The 13,790-nt window shown below is 32.9% G+C and overlaps 4 protein-coding genes and 1 non-coding gene across 8 annotated transcripts; 1 reads left to right on the top strand and 4 right to left on the bottom strand.

Annotated features, from left to right (window-relative positions):
* Positions 1-273: 273 nt before the first annotated feature.
* Positions 274-2,517, top strand: atg-13 (Autophagy-related protein 13 homolog). Its single transcript, NM_066381.6, has 7 exons — positions 274-370; positions 858-1,372; positions 1,425-1,584; positions 1,637-1,847; positions 1,891-2,048; positions 2,093-2,230; positions 2,314-2,517. Exons 1-7 carry the CDS (start codon positions 296-298, stop codon positions 2,386-2,388), a joined length of 1,332 nt encoding a protein of 443 aa, NP_498782.1. The 5' UTR covers positions 274-295; the 3' UTR covers positions 2,389-2,517.
* D2007.1 (uncharacterized protein) lies at positions 2,384-2,998 on the bottom strand. The gene is made up of 3 exons (NM_066380.4): positions 2,850-2,998; positions 2,692-2,801; positions 2,384-2,605 (listed from the first exon to the last, which is right to left on the bottom strand). The coding sequence occupies exons 1-3, from the start codon at positions 2,989-2,991 to the stop codon at positions 2,522-2,524; spliced, it is 336 nt and encodes a 111-aa protein (NP_498781.1). The 5' UTR covers positions 2,992-2,998; the 3' UTR covers positions 2,384-2,521.
* An 837-nt stretch (positions 2,999-3,835) lies between these two features.
* On the bottom strand, positions 3,836-9,501 carry D2007.2 (the record flags this gene model as incomplete). Of its 4 annotated transcripts, none has more annotated exons than NM_001379822.2 (6): positions 3,836-4,136; positions 4,647-4,744; positions 4,853-4,980; positions 5,602-5,665; positions 5,882-6,023; positions 9,359-9,501. In NM_001379822.2, the coding sequence occupies 5 exons, from the start codon at positions 5,994-5,996 to the stop codon at positions 3,954-3,956; spliced, it is 588 nt and encodes a 195-aa protein (NP_001367503.1). The 4 variants fall into 4 exon arrangements, with proteins under 4 accessions (NP_001367503.1, NP_001317873.1, NP_001317874.1 ...); NM_001330932.3 differs by having other exon boundaries at positions 3,954-4,136; positions 9,359-9,490; NM_001330933.3 differs by lacking the exons at positions 5,882-6,023; positions 9,359-9,501 and having other exon boundaries at positions 3,954-4,136; positions 5,602-5,648.
* Positions 9,502-12,142: 2,641 nt separating this feature from the next.
* D2007.6 lies at positions 12,143-12,249 on the bottom strand. The gene has a single exon (NR_052493.1). It is a non-coding gene; the product is annotated as an Unclassified non-coding RNA D2007.6 (non-coding RNA).
* Positions 12,250-12,489: 240 nt separating this feature from the next.
* mrpl-18 (Large ribosomal subunit protein uL18m) lies at positions 12,490-13,449 on the bottom strand. The gene is made up of 3 exons (NM_066377.4): positions 13,319-13,449; positions 13,036-13,270; positions 12,490-12,758 (listed from the first exon to the last, which is right to left on the bottom strand). The coding sequence occupies exons 1-3, from the start codon at positions 13,444-13,446 to the stop codon at positions 12,609-12,611; spliced, it is 513 nt and encodes a 170-aa protein (NP_498778.1). The 5' UTR covers positions 13,447-13,449; the 3' UTR covers positions 12,490-12,608.
* Between the last annotated feature and the right edge of the window lie 341 nt (positions 13,450-13,790).

The following is a 13,790-nucleotide window of genomic DNA, read 5'->3' as shown; positions in this document are numbered from 1 at the left end:
CAATATGTACTGCCGTTCTTGCACCTTTTATCCTTGAACTCTCCAGTAGAGCAGCAATTTCAAAAACTCGCTCTCAATGCAGGATTATTTCAGTTTTCAAAAGTATTAACTAGGATTTTTTCTTCTAACTCCATTTAAAACACTCTTCAACCATTCTATTTTCACCAAATTCTTCAACATCTCACTTTCTCTCTACCACCTCTCCAGTTTATTGTATCACTCATCTCGTCTCTTTTACGCTCATGTGACTACTACCATCGTCTTGTTTTTCAGATCAATAATATATTATTTAAACATGGTAAATGAGTACGACACGTACAACAAATGGCTCAAATTCTTCTCGGTGCGAATGGTTCAATCTATAATTCAGGTATTTATAATTTTTTTTTTAATTAAGAGTATTAATGCTCCGAAACTCATTTGTTTTATTGAAAATCCGAATTTATTGGCGCCATTGTATGTAAAAAATAATTTAGTAAAATTAAGTAAAATTCAAACAGGTCTGAGACTTTAATGGGTACTGTAGTTTCAAAATTTCGTTGAGCTTAAATATTCATCGATTTTTCATAGTTTTCGTATGAAAATCTATTAATTTATCGAAAAAAAAAACTAAAATGAAACATGTGAAATTTCTGAAAAATCAATGAAATCTTTTGAAGTAAAGACATAAATTCCGCAGCACCGATCAAAGTTGGAAACTACAGTACTCTTTCAAGGCGCGAACATTCTCGCATTTAACAAAAAATTTGTCGAGACCGGGTACAGTATTTGTGGCTCAAAAAATAAAAATTTCGCATACAATAGTTACCAAACAATAAAAACAAATCAAAATTTCCTAATATTCCATAAATTTTCAGTCTCGCCTCGGCGATGAAATTGAATCAAAATGTGTACCGTACTCGGAAAACGCAGTCGACTGGTTCAATATGCGAATTGACGAACTCGGTGAAATCTCAGCTTATCTTAAATCCAACATCAAAAGTTATCCACCTGTCGGAACTCTTACTCTCGAATTTCTACTCTATACACCCAGTGGACAACTATTACCACTTGAAGCGTGGATTCTTAGCTCATCAGAAGGAACTGATGATTGTTCAAGAAATGAACTTTATCATGATATGAGCACATTGCTTCGATCAGCAATTGTATCAGCCAGAATGACTCCAATGCATCGATTGTATGTGAAAAAGCAGCACTTGGAGACTTTTGTAATTATGTATAGAGTTTTTGAAAATGATATTTCATCTGATATGGGAAAAGGAAAGAAAACTAGAAAAATTGGAGAACTTGTATCAAAATTTGGAAATATCAGTCTTGACCTACATTACCGAACATCAATGCATTTCGAGGAACCAGAGATTGCTCCAGTAACGTAAGGGATTAAATAGAATAATTTCCGATTTTAAATAATTATTAAATTTCAGACCTGTTGAAGATGTAGAAGAGGAAATTGATGACGGGGAAAAGACAGTTGTAGATGAAAATATTCAAACAAGAACTGTCTCAGAATGTGTTCCAATTGCTGATGCTAAAAAAAGAAAAGCAAGTGGAAGTGTTGAATCTGCTACAAGTGCTGGAAGTTCTGTAAGTTTTCAAAAAAATTTTATGCAAAGTCAAACGAATTAAAAAATTTAAGACCTCCCGAGAAGCTGCTCCTAGATTTATTCTTGGACAATCAACATCAAGTGAAGACTCTCGACATTCAGATGTTCAAAATTCTTATGAAGAAGATCACAAACCATCTCTAGCAGATCTACGAAATCATTCATTCCCATTCGTGAATCTACTACAGTCGGCATACAATCCAGCAAATGGAACCAAGAAAAACTCTTCTTCTACTTGTCTCAGTAAGAATATAAAAATAATTCAAATATTTATTATTAAATCTAGATTCTCCAAAATCAACTCCAGAAGACAAAGAGCCAACGATAGAAAAGGTTGCTGAGAGCTTCCGTGCCGCTAAAATCGACGAAGTTGTATTTGAAGAAGATGAAGATGAAGAGTTGCCACTTGATTCAATGGAGCTGAGTGAAGATTCATTTGTTCATGTAAGCCTTAGTTAATCAACGAGTCGTTAATTATTTCATTTCAGTTTAATCAGCTATCAGATTTCGGTGGTGCGCCAAGTCTTGGTAATGAGCTGGGAGACTATCTGAAGCAGCTGAAAACTGCTCCCGATATGACAGAATCCGGTGATATTGATATTTGTAACATGGACTTGAAAACAGAGGTGAGTTTGGAAATAAATAGCTAATGGCATTTAAACCAAAAACTATAACTAATTAACAAATTCAAATTTCAATCAAATTTCAGCTCGAAAAAATAAGTTCTCAAACTGCCAACTTCAACAATTTCCTGAAACACGTCAATTCGTTCTCCGATGAGTGACTTTTTTATTGAAAATTTACAATCTCCCATATTGTATACATCGCATGTACACTTTTCACACGTTTACACTCGTTTCACAATTTTTTGTGCACATATTGTTTTTTGAATATTCATAAATGTATAGTTATATAAATTATCGGGAACACTTTCCATTGCGACATTGCTCAGAAGTCTTGCAACATGCATTTCCACATTGGTCCCGAGTAACTGGACAGTTCTGAAACTTTTGAAAGTTTATGGGTTTCTCTGTGCAGTTTGAAAAACGTATACAATAAGTTTTTAATTATCTTTGAACTTGTTTACCGATAGTCTTGGGAAGCAGCGGTTTCGAAGACATGTCTGATCAAAGTTACAACATTCATAAGCAGAACATTGTGATGCTTGTACTCCACACCGGCTCGTGGAAGCGGAAGCTGGAATGTAAATCCAAAGATCATTTGAACAAAGAACTAAAAAAAAACCTTTTGAATAACTAGGTGTTGGAGTACTTGTTGGTTTTTTCTTGCCAAAAGAAAAGATTGATGAGAAAATATTGTTGGAAGCGGCGGATTCTGTTGACACCACAAGCACCAAAATTACAAGAATCAACGATAAGATCTTCATTCTAAAAATATTTTTTTGGAATATAAAAATAAAATGTGTTATGGGTTTGACAATTATTCAACAGAGACTTCAACGAAGAAGAAAGAGAAACAGAGAACGAGAGAAGAATGAGCAAGTGATTAATGTCAGGTGATAGAGGATTAGAAGCTCCCCTAGAACGCAGGCAAATCGTGTTGAGACCAGTGTTTCAATATTAATCATCTTAGCGAGAGATATATAACTTATAATAAGTAGGGATTACTCTTAAAATTAATTTTTTGTTTGACCGCAAATCGCTACCTTGGGTCCTGGCACGATCGAAATTTTTTCTCTACCGTGCCCTCGTGTATTTATTATACAAATCTCAAAAAATAAGCTATGTAAGAAAATAGCTACAATACTTGAGGGTACTGTAGCTGAAATGTTTCGCTCGTGACAGGATCCTGTGATCAGGTCCTGACGATAGGAACCTTTAAAATGAGCAAAATTTCAACTTGAAACAGGGGTTGGTAGTTTTTTTTTAAATTATGTAATTTCAAAAAACCGTTTCTGTAGAGTTTTCAAACAAAATGAAATTTCATGGAAAGAATCAGTTAAGAACTGAAAAATTCAACTTACTAATCGATTTTTATCAATACAAATGTTCAAATAATCAAGTATTCTGGCCTAGTTTCGAAGATAACACAATTTTCAAAAAATGACGAATTGACATAAAAAATTTGGAAACTAATTTTGTGACAATCCTTTGTTCAAATGGCAAGTGATTCATGATGCAGTTTAACAAGAAAATATCTTTGATCATTTGAGCAAATAAAACGTTCGTTTTATTGCGATTTTCTGACATTTTTTTTGTGATTTTGCAGTTTTTGTGATGTCATTTCATATTGTTTTATTATGTTTTTATCAAAGAAAATAAGAAAAAAGGCATAAAAAGAATGAAAGTTGGTAGTTTTGTTTGTCTGCATGTACATATTTGTGTTTCTTTACTCCTGATGATGATGATTCTGATTGTCATTTGTTGCCTCAAGGGCCATATTGATTGAAGCTGGTGCACGTGTATTCGCGTTCTTTTTGAAAATTTCGCGAGCTTCCTTATTGCCATCTGCTTCGAGAATATTGACACAGAGACGATCACGTTTGATTAGGTCACTGGTAATTCGGGCGATCTGTAATCAAATGTTCAAGTGGGTTGTGGGGTGGGTATGGTATACGTGTTCTATTTTTGTATTTAACAGGCTTTGAAGATTTCAATTTTGCTATTTTCTGAAACGATGACTTTCGACTAGAAACTCCACGCAACCTGGACTTTTTTGGTGGTGGTCTTTTGGCATATTTTGGCAATTTGACTTTCTTTTGGTACTTTGGTATTTTCACTGATTTTGGAATTTTTTGTTTTTTTTTTCAGACATGCGCGACTAAAAGAGAAGCAGACTTCAAAAATGTAAAAAAAAACGTTTCAGGAAGCTACAAAAATGCAATAACAGAGAGAACAATAGAAAATACTTTTATATTTCCGATATCCATATTTTAAATTTAAGCTAATTTATCTAGCTTCTAATTTTCCAAAAGTTTAGAAATTTTTAATCTAAAACCTGAAACCTGAAAACCTAAAACCTTAGTTCAATCGGGATTGAAATAAAAATGTTCAAAAATTGAAATTTTGTGTTAAAACTTACATGAAGTGGAAGACTTTGTCCAGGCTCAACAGTTGCATATACAGGTGTCACTCTGTACATATTGTTGTCACTGCATGTGATTTTTACTGCTATCCGATCTGAAATATTTGTATTAGTTTTTTGACATTTTTTCCCAATTTTTGCTTGCTCATTTGAAATTACAACCTAAATCGAGTTACTCAAAACCATAGCTCAAAAAAACTCACTATCAGAATGATTCATAAGGGTGTGTGTTGAGAGTCCTCCTTCGATTGAAAAACGGGCGACACGTGGAATTACAGTAACCCCAGCAGCAATGTGGCAGCAGCATGTGCATCCTGGCTGGCGTTCTGATCTGAAAGTTATAGATTTATTTTGCTGTTTTTCTACATATTGTATTGTATGTTATTTTTCATGTATTTTCCAGTTTATTTTCAAAACTAAGCTAAACTACTATTCCATTTCATGTTGTATTTTTCTTATGTTTCTTAGTAAACAATGATAATCATACCTAAAACTGTCAAGTACAGAACGTGGCCTGTCAACTGAAAAACTTGGAATCCGACAAGCTGGTCTCACATTATAGATATTCATCAGAAATTGTTTTTAGAATTCAGGAACAAAATAGAAGAAATAGTTTCCTTTTTTCGTATAAAAACGGAATAAGAGGCCTCTCGTCTCTCAATTCAGTTTGTAGCGACAATTTAAAACATGAAAATTGCTCGCCGAGCTCTGGTCTTTTCCGGAGAAAATGTTGGATGTTTGAAAAATTCTAAGGTAATAATAGTATATAATTGGAGAAAAAAATACGTTTTTATGATGAGAATTTAATGTTTGTGGTCTACATTTTTGAATTCGTTGAGGAAGAAATTTTGAAGATTATCCAATTGTGAGAACTTTAAAAAATCTGTTTTGTTTTTTCATTTATTTCAAGATTTGAAGTAACTCTTGAAAAAAATTAAGTGTGAAATCTTACCTTCCTGAGCTTCTGCTTGATCTAGCCGACCGCATTAGGTACTCCATATCCGAGAGAGCAATAGCTGAAAATCCAATATTAATAATATTGTAAAAGGTAGAGTTGAACCAGTGGGGAAATAATCGAGGCAACTCTTTTCGAAAACTTTCTGAAGTTGTTCTCCTCGAAAAGTGACTTTTTGGTGAGATAAGCTTGTTGAAAATTTGAGTCAGCTTTTTATATTCTGGGCGAGCCCGGCACTTTGTGAATTGTATCAAATTAAGCCTCGAAAAATGCTTACCTATCATTGGTTCTGGAGCACTAATCTGTTGTTGTGTCTGTCTTCCAGTTTGTCTTCCAGGTGTCAATCGAGCCGTCCCAAAAGGACGAAGAGCAGCTGAACTTGAAGAAGCCATTGATGATGAGCGGATGTCTTTGAAGTTCTGAAATAAAATGAAATATTGAAGAAGAAAAAGATTGAAAGGAGTTGGTTGGGGTTGTTCTGCAGATGACACTTCTATGGAAACGTCACATTTTGAAACGGGAGGTCGGAAAGAAGAGGTCAATGATGTATCCATGGGAGATGTATATGTTGAATGGCGTTTTAATGGAGTTTTTACACTTCTCTATTTTTAAACGTTGACCGATTCTTACAAGAATCAACATGCAACTTTTATAAGAAAGCCTGTCATATTTCCTTAATTTTCCCTTCTTAATAAAATTTGTGAAGAATATCTGAACATTTTAGAGAGATAAAGGTTAGTGAAGTCTCCATACAGTTTAAAAGCGCCCTGTAGAACCCCAATCGAGTGGAATGTCTAAAGACAAAAGAGTTTTCCCATCTACCATGGTTTTGCCTCTGGAGCAAGATTATCAGGTACGGTGATTATCCGAATTTGTACTACAGAACAATGTCACTTCCAAAAAATGAAGCTGTCCGAGATATAGAGCTCAAACGAAAAAGAGACACTGTAACTTTTTTAAGATGTGAAATTTTTCGGTTCCAATGTTCAAACTCAAGCTATAGCATGTTTTAACCAAAAAAAAAGTGTGTTAGAACAATATTTCATGGCAACGGAAGACTTCAAGCTCACTTATACAAGAAAAAGGAGCAGCACATTAAAAAAGGAGAGAAAGTGCTCCGAATGTTCACTCCGGAAATTGCTGGGAGCAGCAGCAGTCGGTAAAAAAATGAAGGCGTTTTGGGAACGAACAAAGAAAAAAGAATGAGCGAGGGAGGTGAAGGGTACAATTAAAGTACGAAAATGTAAGATGAAATTGGTTTGGTCTTTATGAAAATAGATGTTTGACATTTGCAAAAAAATAATGGCATTTCTCAAAAATGAAGAACCAGAAAATGAGTTTTGAAACAACGGAAAACTTCAATAAGAGGAATTGAATTTGTACTATTTAGATACCCGGTAAATTGATAAATTAACAGTTGATACCTAAAGTTTATTTTTAAAATAAAAATGATTTCCAAAAATTAAAAATTCATTAAAGGTATATTTAGGGTATTAGATTTCTCGGTTCTTATTTTAAAGTTATCAGTTTTTGAAACTGCATAAGGAATATATCTCTTTATTGGCCAAAAAAAGTAAGTTGGTCAGAAATTCCGAAACAAAAAATTTTGTCTAATTAGACCTATCTTAATTTTTAATATCTTCAAATTTTTTCTCAAACTAAAAAAATTCAAGTCTTCCAGTGTTTACACCTTTGTGAGAGTCACCGAAAGTGCTCCAAAAAGAGCCCAAAAAAGAAAGTTTTGTGCTCATCGAACATCATCATCATTTCTAGTTGAGAGAGAGAGAAAGGTCCGAATGAGTAGAAAAAAGCGAGAGAAGAGCAGCAGTACATTCATAATAGACATAATATAATTGCTCAGCGGCTCGAAAAATGACGGCGGTGACTAGGGCACGACCACAAAGGATAGAAGATTGTTGTGTATGTATGTGTAGATGTGTGTGGACGGGATTGTTGGGTCAACCAATGTGGGGGTGGCATGAAGTTTATAGAAAGTTTAGAAGATATTTTCATGCTTTTTATTATATTCAGGTTGTCTTAATTGCATTTTTGAAATACTCATGAAGATCGAAGCTGTGAAGTTGTTTCTATACGAAGGTCAAAAAGTTGTACCACGAATAAAATTCACGGTTTATAATTTGAAATCTTGATTTTCAGATTCTCAACTGTCTAGAAACTATGGAAACAGTAAAAACTTATTTTTGCAACTTTGGAGCAATCCGGAAGTTTTGCAAAACTTGCAACTAAAACTAATTTTCCAAAACCAGAACAATTGCAAACTGGAAAAAATTACAAAAAAAAACAAAGATCAACTTTTTCAAAACCGAAACCCAAAAAATGAAAACCAGTGTCCCTTCAAAAAAGTTTTGAAAATTCGCGGTGCCCCCCGCTCCCAGTGACAAGGGAATTTAAAATGCGAGTGTGGGAGGAGGAATGAAAAGAAAATGAAGAAGAAAAGATCAGACAAGTTATGACTCATTTTATTCAATTTTAATTACAAAAGTGCACATTTTATTTAAAGCTATCAAACGGGAAATATATTGAATAAAGTGCAGCTATAGAATATGTGATTTGGATTAGATTAATTCAAAAACTTGGAGTCTTTTGACGTCCTAACTGTCTTTTGACTTGGAGAACTTTGGAGTCAGAAAATTTTAGATTTTGGTTATAACAACTTCAGTAAATTATATAAAAACTCCAAATTATCATTGAAAGGTCTACTTTTTCTGTTACCAGACAGGGGAAACATGGTGAAAAGTTAACAAATTAGATTCAATTTTAAATTTTAAATTTCAAGTCCAGAAAGTTTTAAAGTAAAATGAGGAAATGGTTGATGTCACGTGAATGTGGCGGATTCCCATGGGAAGAAAAAATGAAAAAGAGGGTTCACATCGTTTGTGGCCAGCTTTATCACTTGAAAGCCAATGAGCTAAAGAGTGAGCTTCTCGTCTTTCTTCTCTTATTTTTATACCACTGATACTCATAGATATAACATTTTTTCAAAATGAAAGAAGCTAGAGCAGAGGAGTTCAAAATCGCTTTGAGTTAAATGATATAAATATTTTGGATGTAAAATGAAATCTGGTGGAAAACATTGAAAAAATAGTTGGAAGTAAAAGATTTTGTTTTCCAATCACATCAATGTGTCTTTTTTCTATTTAATTACAGATCGGTAAAAAAGAAAACACAGCCATTTGTTAACTTAACGTTAAGTCCATGAACTTGTCGGCTCTTTCTGCTGGAAGTGACTGTCAATTAATAAAAAAAATCTACAAATGACGGTTCTTATATATAATCAATTTATTTATTTTTTTTGGCAAATCAAAGATCCACCAAGGGATGAACTGTCAAAGTACAGCAATGGGGTAGAAGACTTGGGAAAAATACGGTTTTAAGTATGAGAATCAGGATTCGGAATTTCAAAAATCTAATAAACCACTTCAATTTCCAGTAAGAAATATTAAAAGACAGAGTTTTGGTGTATAATTGGCGTTGTTAATCGAATTGAGTTCCTTCAACTCCATTTCTTTTTCCTTCCTCTTTTTTGTGAAGGAAAAGGATTCAGAAATCTAGGGAGATTGTATGTATATAGGCACATTTAAAAACTATTTGAAAAAAAAACAGATATAGCAGTAGTTTCTTACAGGTTGATTTATTGTGCAACTTAGAAAAGTTGTATAAAAAACAAATTTTATCCCTGGCCCACTCATAAAAAGTAGAGGAATGGTTAATTTTTGCAACCTCCAAGACTTACCTTTGCAAGCATTCTGAGTCGATGTTCGGTACGAGATGGACGGGTTGTAGTAGTTGAAAAAACATTATTATCTTCATCAATATTATGAATTGGACAATTTGTTATGTCTTCAAGAGCCACGTGTTCAGCCATTGATCCTGAACATTAATTTTTATGGGGATTTTTTGGATCAAAGTGCAACGATAGAGAAAAGAGGCAATTGTAATTATGTATGTAGATGAAAGAGTTGCTACAAATCGATGTATACTATATCGTATACTATCTGATGTATACTATCAAAGGTACTGAAAAAACAACTTCATCAAATTTTTAAATACATAACAATTCTACCAAAACCGAAAATAATTTTAAGCAATCTAGAACATGACTGTCAAAAGTTTGAATCTAATACATAATAGACACCATTAATACCTTCTTAAAAAACAAATCGTGATGTTTTATGGTTATATTTATTTTGGTACAGCGGAAGTCAACTAGTTTTCACATGAATTCACTTATATTTTTAGTTGAACATGAACACACATTTGAAGGTATTCCCGGAAAAATAACAAAATTATTATAAAGTGTAGACACGTGTCGGATATGCGAACTTTGGTGGTTCATAAAATAATTGCACGCTTCATGCATCAGGGATTGCAACTTATTGAACGATATTTTTAGTTTGAAATTATTTGGAGATTCAAAGTTTCAAACAACCTTCGAAAAAAAATCAAAAATATTAAACTTTCTATGAGCGACTAGTGTCCCTATAAAATAAACTATAGTTTATTTAAAAAGGGTTTTATTTAAATCTTTTCAGGTCTCCAAGACTAAAGAAAAAATTGAAAAACAATAATTAAACAAGGAAGTTAATTCACACTGTGTCCAAAGAATGATTGAATATAATGAATAAAAATAAATTTCATATCATGTTTAGTTATTATTCATGAATTCAAGGAAGAAATACAAATGAAGAAGAGAGAAATAAACGAGAGAAAAGTCGTGCTTTTTGTGAAGATTCAGTGAAGGGAAAGAGAGCAAATTTCGAGAATTTGAGATTTTCAAAGTGGTCAAGAAGTCCGTTATTTGGAGAAGAACGAGCTGAGATATCAGATTTTGAAAGACTTGAAGTAGTGGTCAAATGGTCAATGGAATGAGTAGGAAGGGATAGATAGGTATGGAGTATAGCAGAATTTGAAAGTAGAAAGGCTTTTGAGTATTGAGATGTGGCATTTACAGTTTTTATTTCAATTTTATAATTTACTAGTTTATAAACATTTTTCACTTATTCTAGATGCAATATTCGAAAATTTCTGACTTGCAAGAAATCTATATAATTGTTTTGGTATGATTTTTCAGAAAGATGATAATTTCAAAATCTGAAATTAATTTCAGACTGTTTTATCAATTTTAAAGCTGAAAATGAAACAACTTAAAGTTCATATAACCAAAGGATGGTATTTCTGATGAGAAATTAATTTTATCAATAGAGAATTGGCAAAGCTAATTAAAAAATTCAATCTCTATCGGAAACTATATATTACTCGATTCTATTGTTAGTTTAGAAATCGTAAATCGGGACACTAGTATAGAAGTCAGTGGGAAATAAAATAATCAAGTTAGAGAGAAAGGATGAGATTTCTGAACAAATTTGTTTTGCTTTCTGACTTTTGGACAAACAATTTTGGATTATCCATTTGGGAAACTTGGTGAAAGAAAGAAAGTTTGCAAAAGAAAAATACGAAAGAGTTTACATTAATCATTGTGTCAGTAAAGGTTTCCAATATCATGCAAATTTATGACTTTTTACGAGAAATCGCAAGATATAAATATTAATTTATTATTTGGTACATTTTACAGCAAACTATAAATAAATTCTTCACAATTGAAAAATCGTAGAATAATCTGAAAAGGTATCTATGCTAGTATGCTCACTTATTAATTCAATTAATTTTTAATAGGTTTTTTTTTAATTGAAGGAGCTTAATCCTAGGGGATGTTGTACAAATATAATAAATGAACATTGTAAAAATTTTAGATAAAAAAGCTCAGACAAAGTTTTCGGTAAAGTACTAAATTTTTTGAAAAAGTAGACTTTCTGAGAAATTTCAAGCATTGCAACTTTTAACCCTAAAATGTTTAAATGCAAACAGTTAAAACATAATTAAAATAGAAAACTCATGTAAAAATATATTTGGTCAACTTCCAAAATTGTGAACTTGTGATATTCGACTTTTTGAATGTAAATAAATTTGTGTGTAAATAAAAAATCTGTTTGAGTTTTACAACGATATTTGGTCGTTTTTGGAACATTTAAGCAGTAGAAATATAAAGTGCAAAAATCCAAATACCAAGAAAATTCAAAAAAAAAAGTATAATTTTTTTAACTTTAAGTGTCATTTATTTTGAGTGAAAGATGAAATAAAAAACGTTATTTATCTATGAATCATCGGGACATTTGAGAAAGTTCAAAAAAGAACGCTGCTCTCGAAACAAAAAATTCACTTTTATTATTCCTTGTATTCCAATATTTTCTACGAATTCTGAACGCTTCTATATTTTCAAAAAAAAAGCGAAGTATGTTGGAAAAAATGGGCGGAGCTTTTCAGGAATGTCACCAACTTCAATTTTGGTGACGTCGAAAATTTAAGTCCTGAAATTTAAATCCATATGCATAAAACATGGAGCTCTACATACAACACCAGATAGTCAGAACTACATTTGTTTCAATGCCTCTAAGGAGTTAAAAAAGTACGCTCAAAAACTCTAAAAATAAAGATTTTCTAAACTCAAAAAAAGGTGCTCAAAAGAACCCAAATGGGAGAAAACCGGGGGTGTTGTCAGATCGAATCCCCTGATATCTCGTCCATCCATTTTCGTCTCTGCTCGCCGAGCACCCATGAATATTACAAGGAGGGTGCGGGGAATTGGTGGTGGTGGTGGTGGCCTCCTTTCATCACATCATTCGTCATTTCACCAAAACGATGCATCGAAGAATGTTTGATGTATGTCCGTTTGCAGTCCGAAGCTTGAGAAGGCGGGATTAAAAAATCTCGAAGTTAAAACAAAAAGGCAAAAAACTTCTAGTACTTACGACGCTCAAGGGGGTGATTGTGAATAGAGTTCTAAATTGTTCAAAGTCAGAGAAAAGTTTTTTTTTTCACTCTAATAAAAGTTGAAAGAGACGAAACAAGAACAAGGGAGAGAACAAAACAATTGAAGGTCATAAACTATTTCTACAATAAAAACGTTTTTTAGAAGTGCAGGATAATTATAGCTCGTCGAGTTTATCCTGACGTGTTGGCTTCTGTGGGTACCTCTTCCATGTGAATGTTTTGTCTGTCTCATAGGAATGTTCCACGTGGGCCGGTTCTTTTAGTGTGAGACCTTCCTCTTCCAGAGCTTTGAAGAAGTGTGTTTGCTGAAAAATAATTGTTGTTGAATGCAAACAGCAAAAAATAATTTTTGCTTCCTGGTACACATCTTTTCATAGAAAGTTACGGATTTTTGAAAATTAATTCGAGTAATAAGGTAGACAAATTAGCTTTTAATAACAACCTAAAATCTGTCACTATTCGTTTTTCGAAACATTTCAAGTTTTTAAAGTTATTTTCGACAAAAACCAATAGAGAAGTTAATTTTAAATTTATCAGGACCTCAGTATCCGTATTATAAAATTGATTATTTGAAACACTAACATGTTGGCTCTTCTCGATAGCTTCTTTAGTTGCTCCAGGCATAGCAAAGTGAATTCCAGATTGAAGACAACGAAGGGCCAAAACTCGTCCAATATTCAATGCAGCAGATGTATCAGTTTTACTGTATAGCTGACTGGCAATTGAAGGTTCTTTTGTTGAAGCACTGATTACAACTCCATCTTGATAATGTACAAGGCGGCCTTCACGATGGGATTTTCCTTCCACAAGCTCTACTCTGCAAACAAATTACATAAAATTTTTTATTTTAGAACAGAAAACTTACTTATAAATGTAACTTCGAGCAGCACGGTCCTTTTCAAATTGATAACCTGTGTTCGGCGCTTGTCTTCCCATAAGTTCATTGTTCCGTGGATTTCGATTCACAAACCCTCTGGCAAATCGAGCAGCCATTCTGTTAAATAATAGAGCATATTGATATATTGGTTTAATGAATAAAAAACAAGGATAAAACAACACTTTGTTAGATAATGGATCGATAACTTAAATATAAAACTCAAATGAAAAAAGACGGTAAATCAATATTTTTAGTCAAGAAATTTGTTTTAAAACAAAAAAAGTGTTTTTTTTTTAACTTTTTTCTCAAAAACTGAGATGGCCTAGATTTGAGAACTATGGAAAACCAGGCCGCGCTGTGTGTACTCCTCTCGGACAGAGCCAATACTCACGCGCACATTTTTGTTCACCCACATTTTCTTTCTTTTACTCTCACGAAGTCTTGTTTCTGTTGTGGAAAT

This window comes from Caenorhabditis elegans, chromosome III (genome assembly GCF_000002985.6).
Source record: "Caenorhabditis elegans chromosome III".
Lineage (NCBI taxonomy): Eukaryota > Metazoa > Nematoda > Chromadorea > Rhabditida > Rhabditidae > Caenorhabditis > Caenorhabditis elegans.
This window is presented reverse-complemented; position numbering and strand designations above follow the sequence as displayed.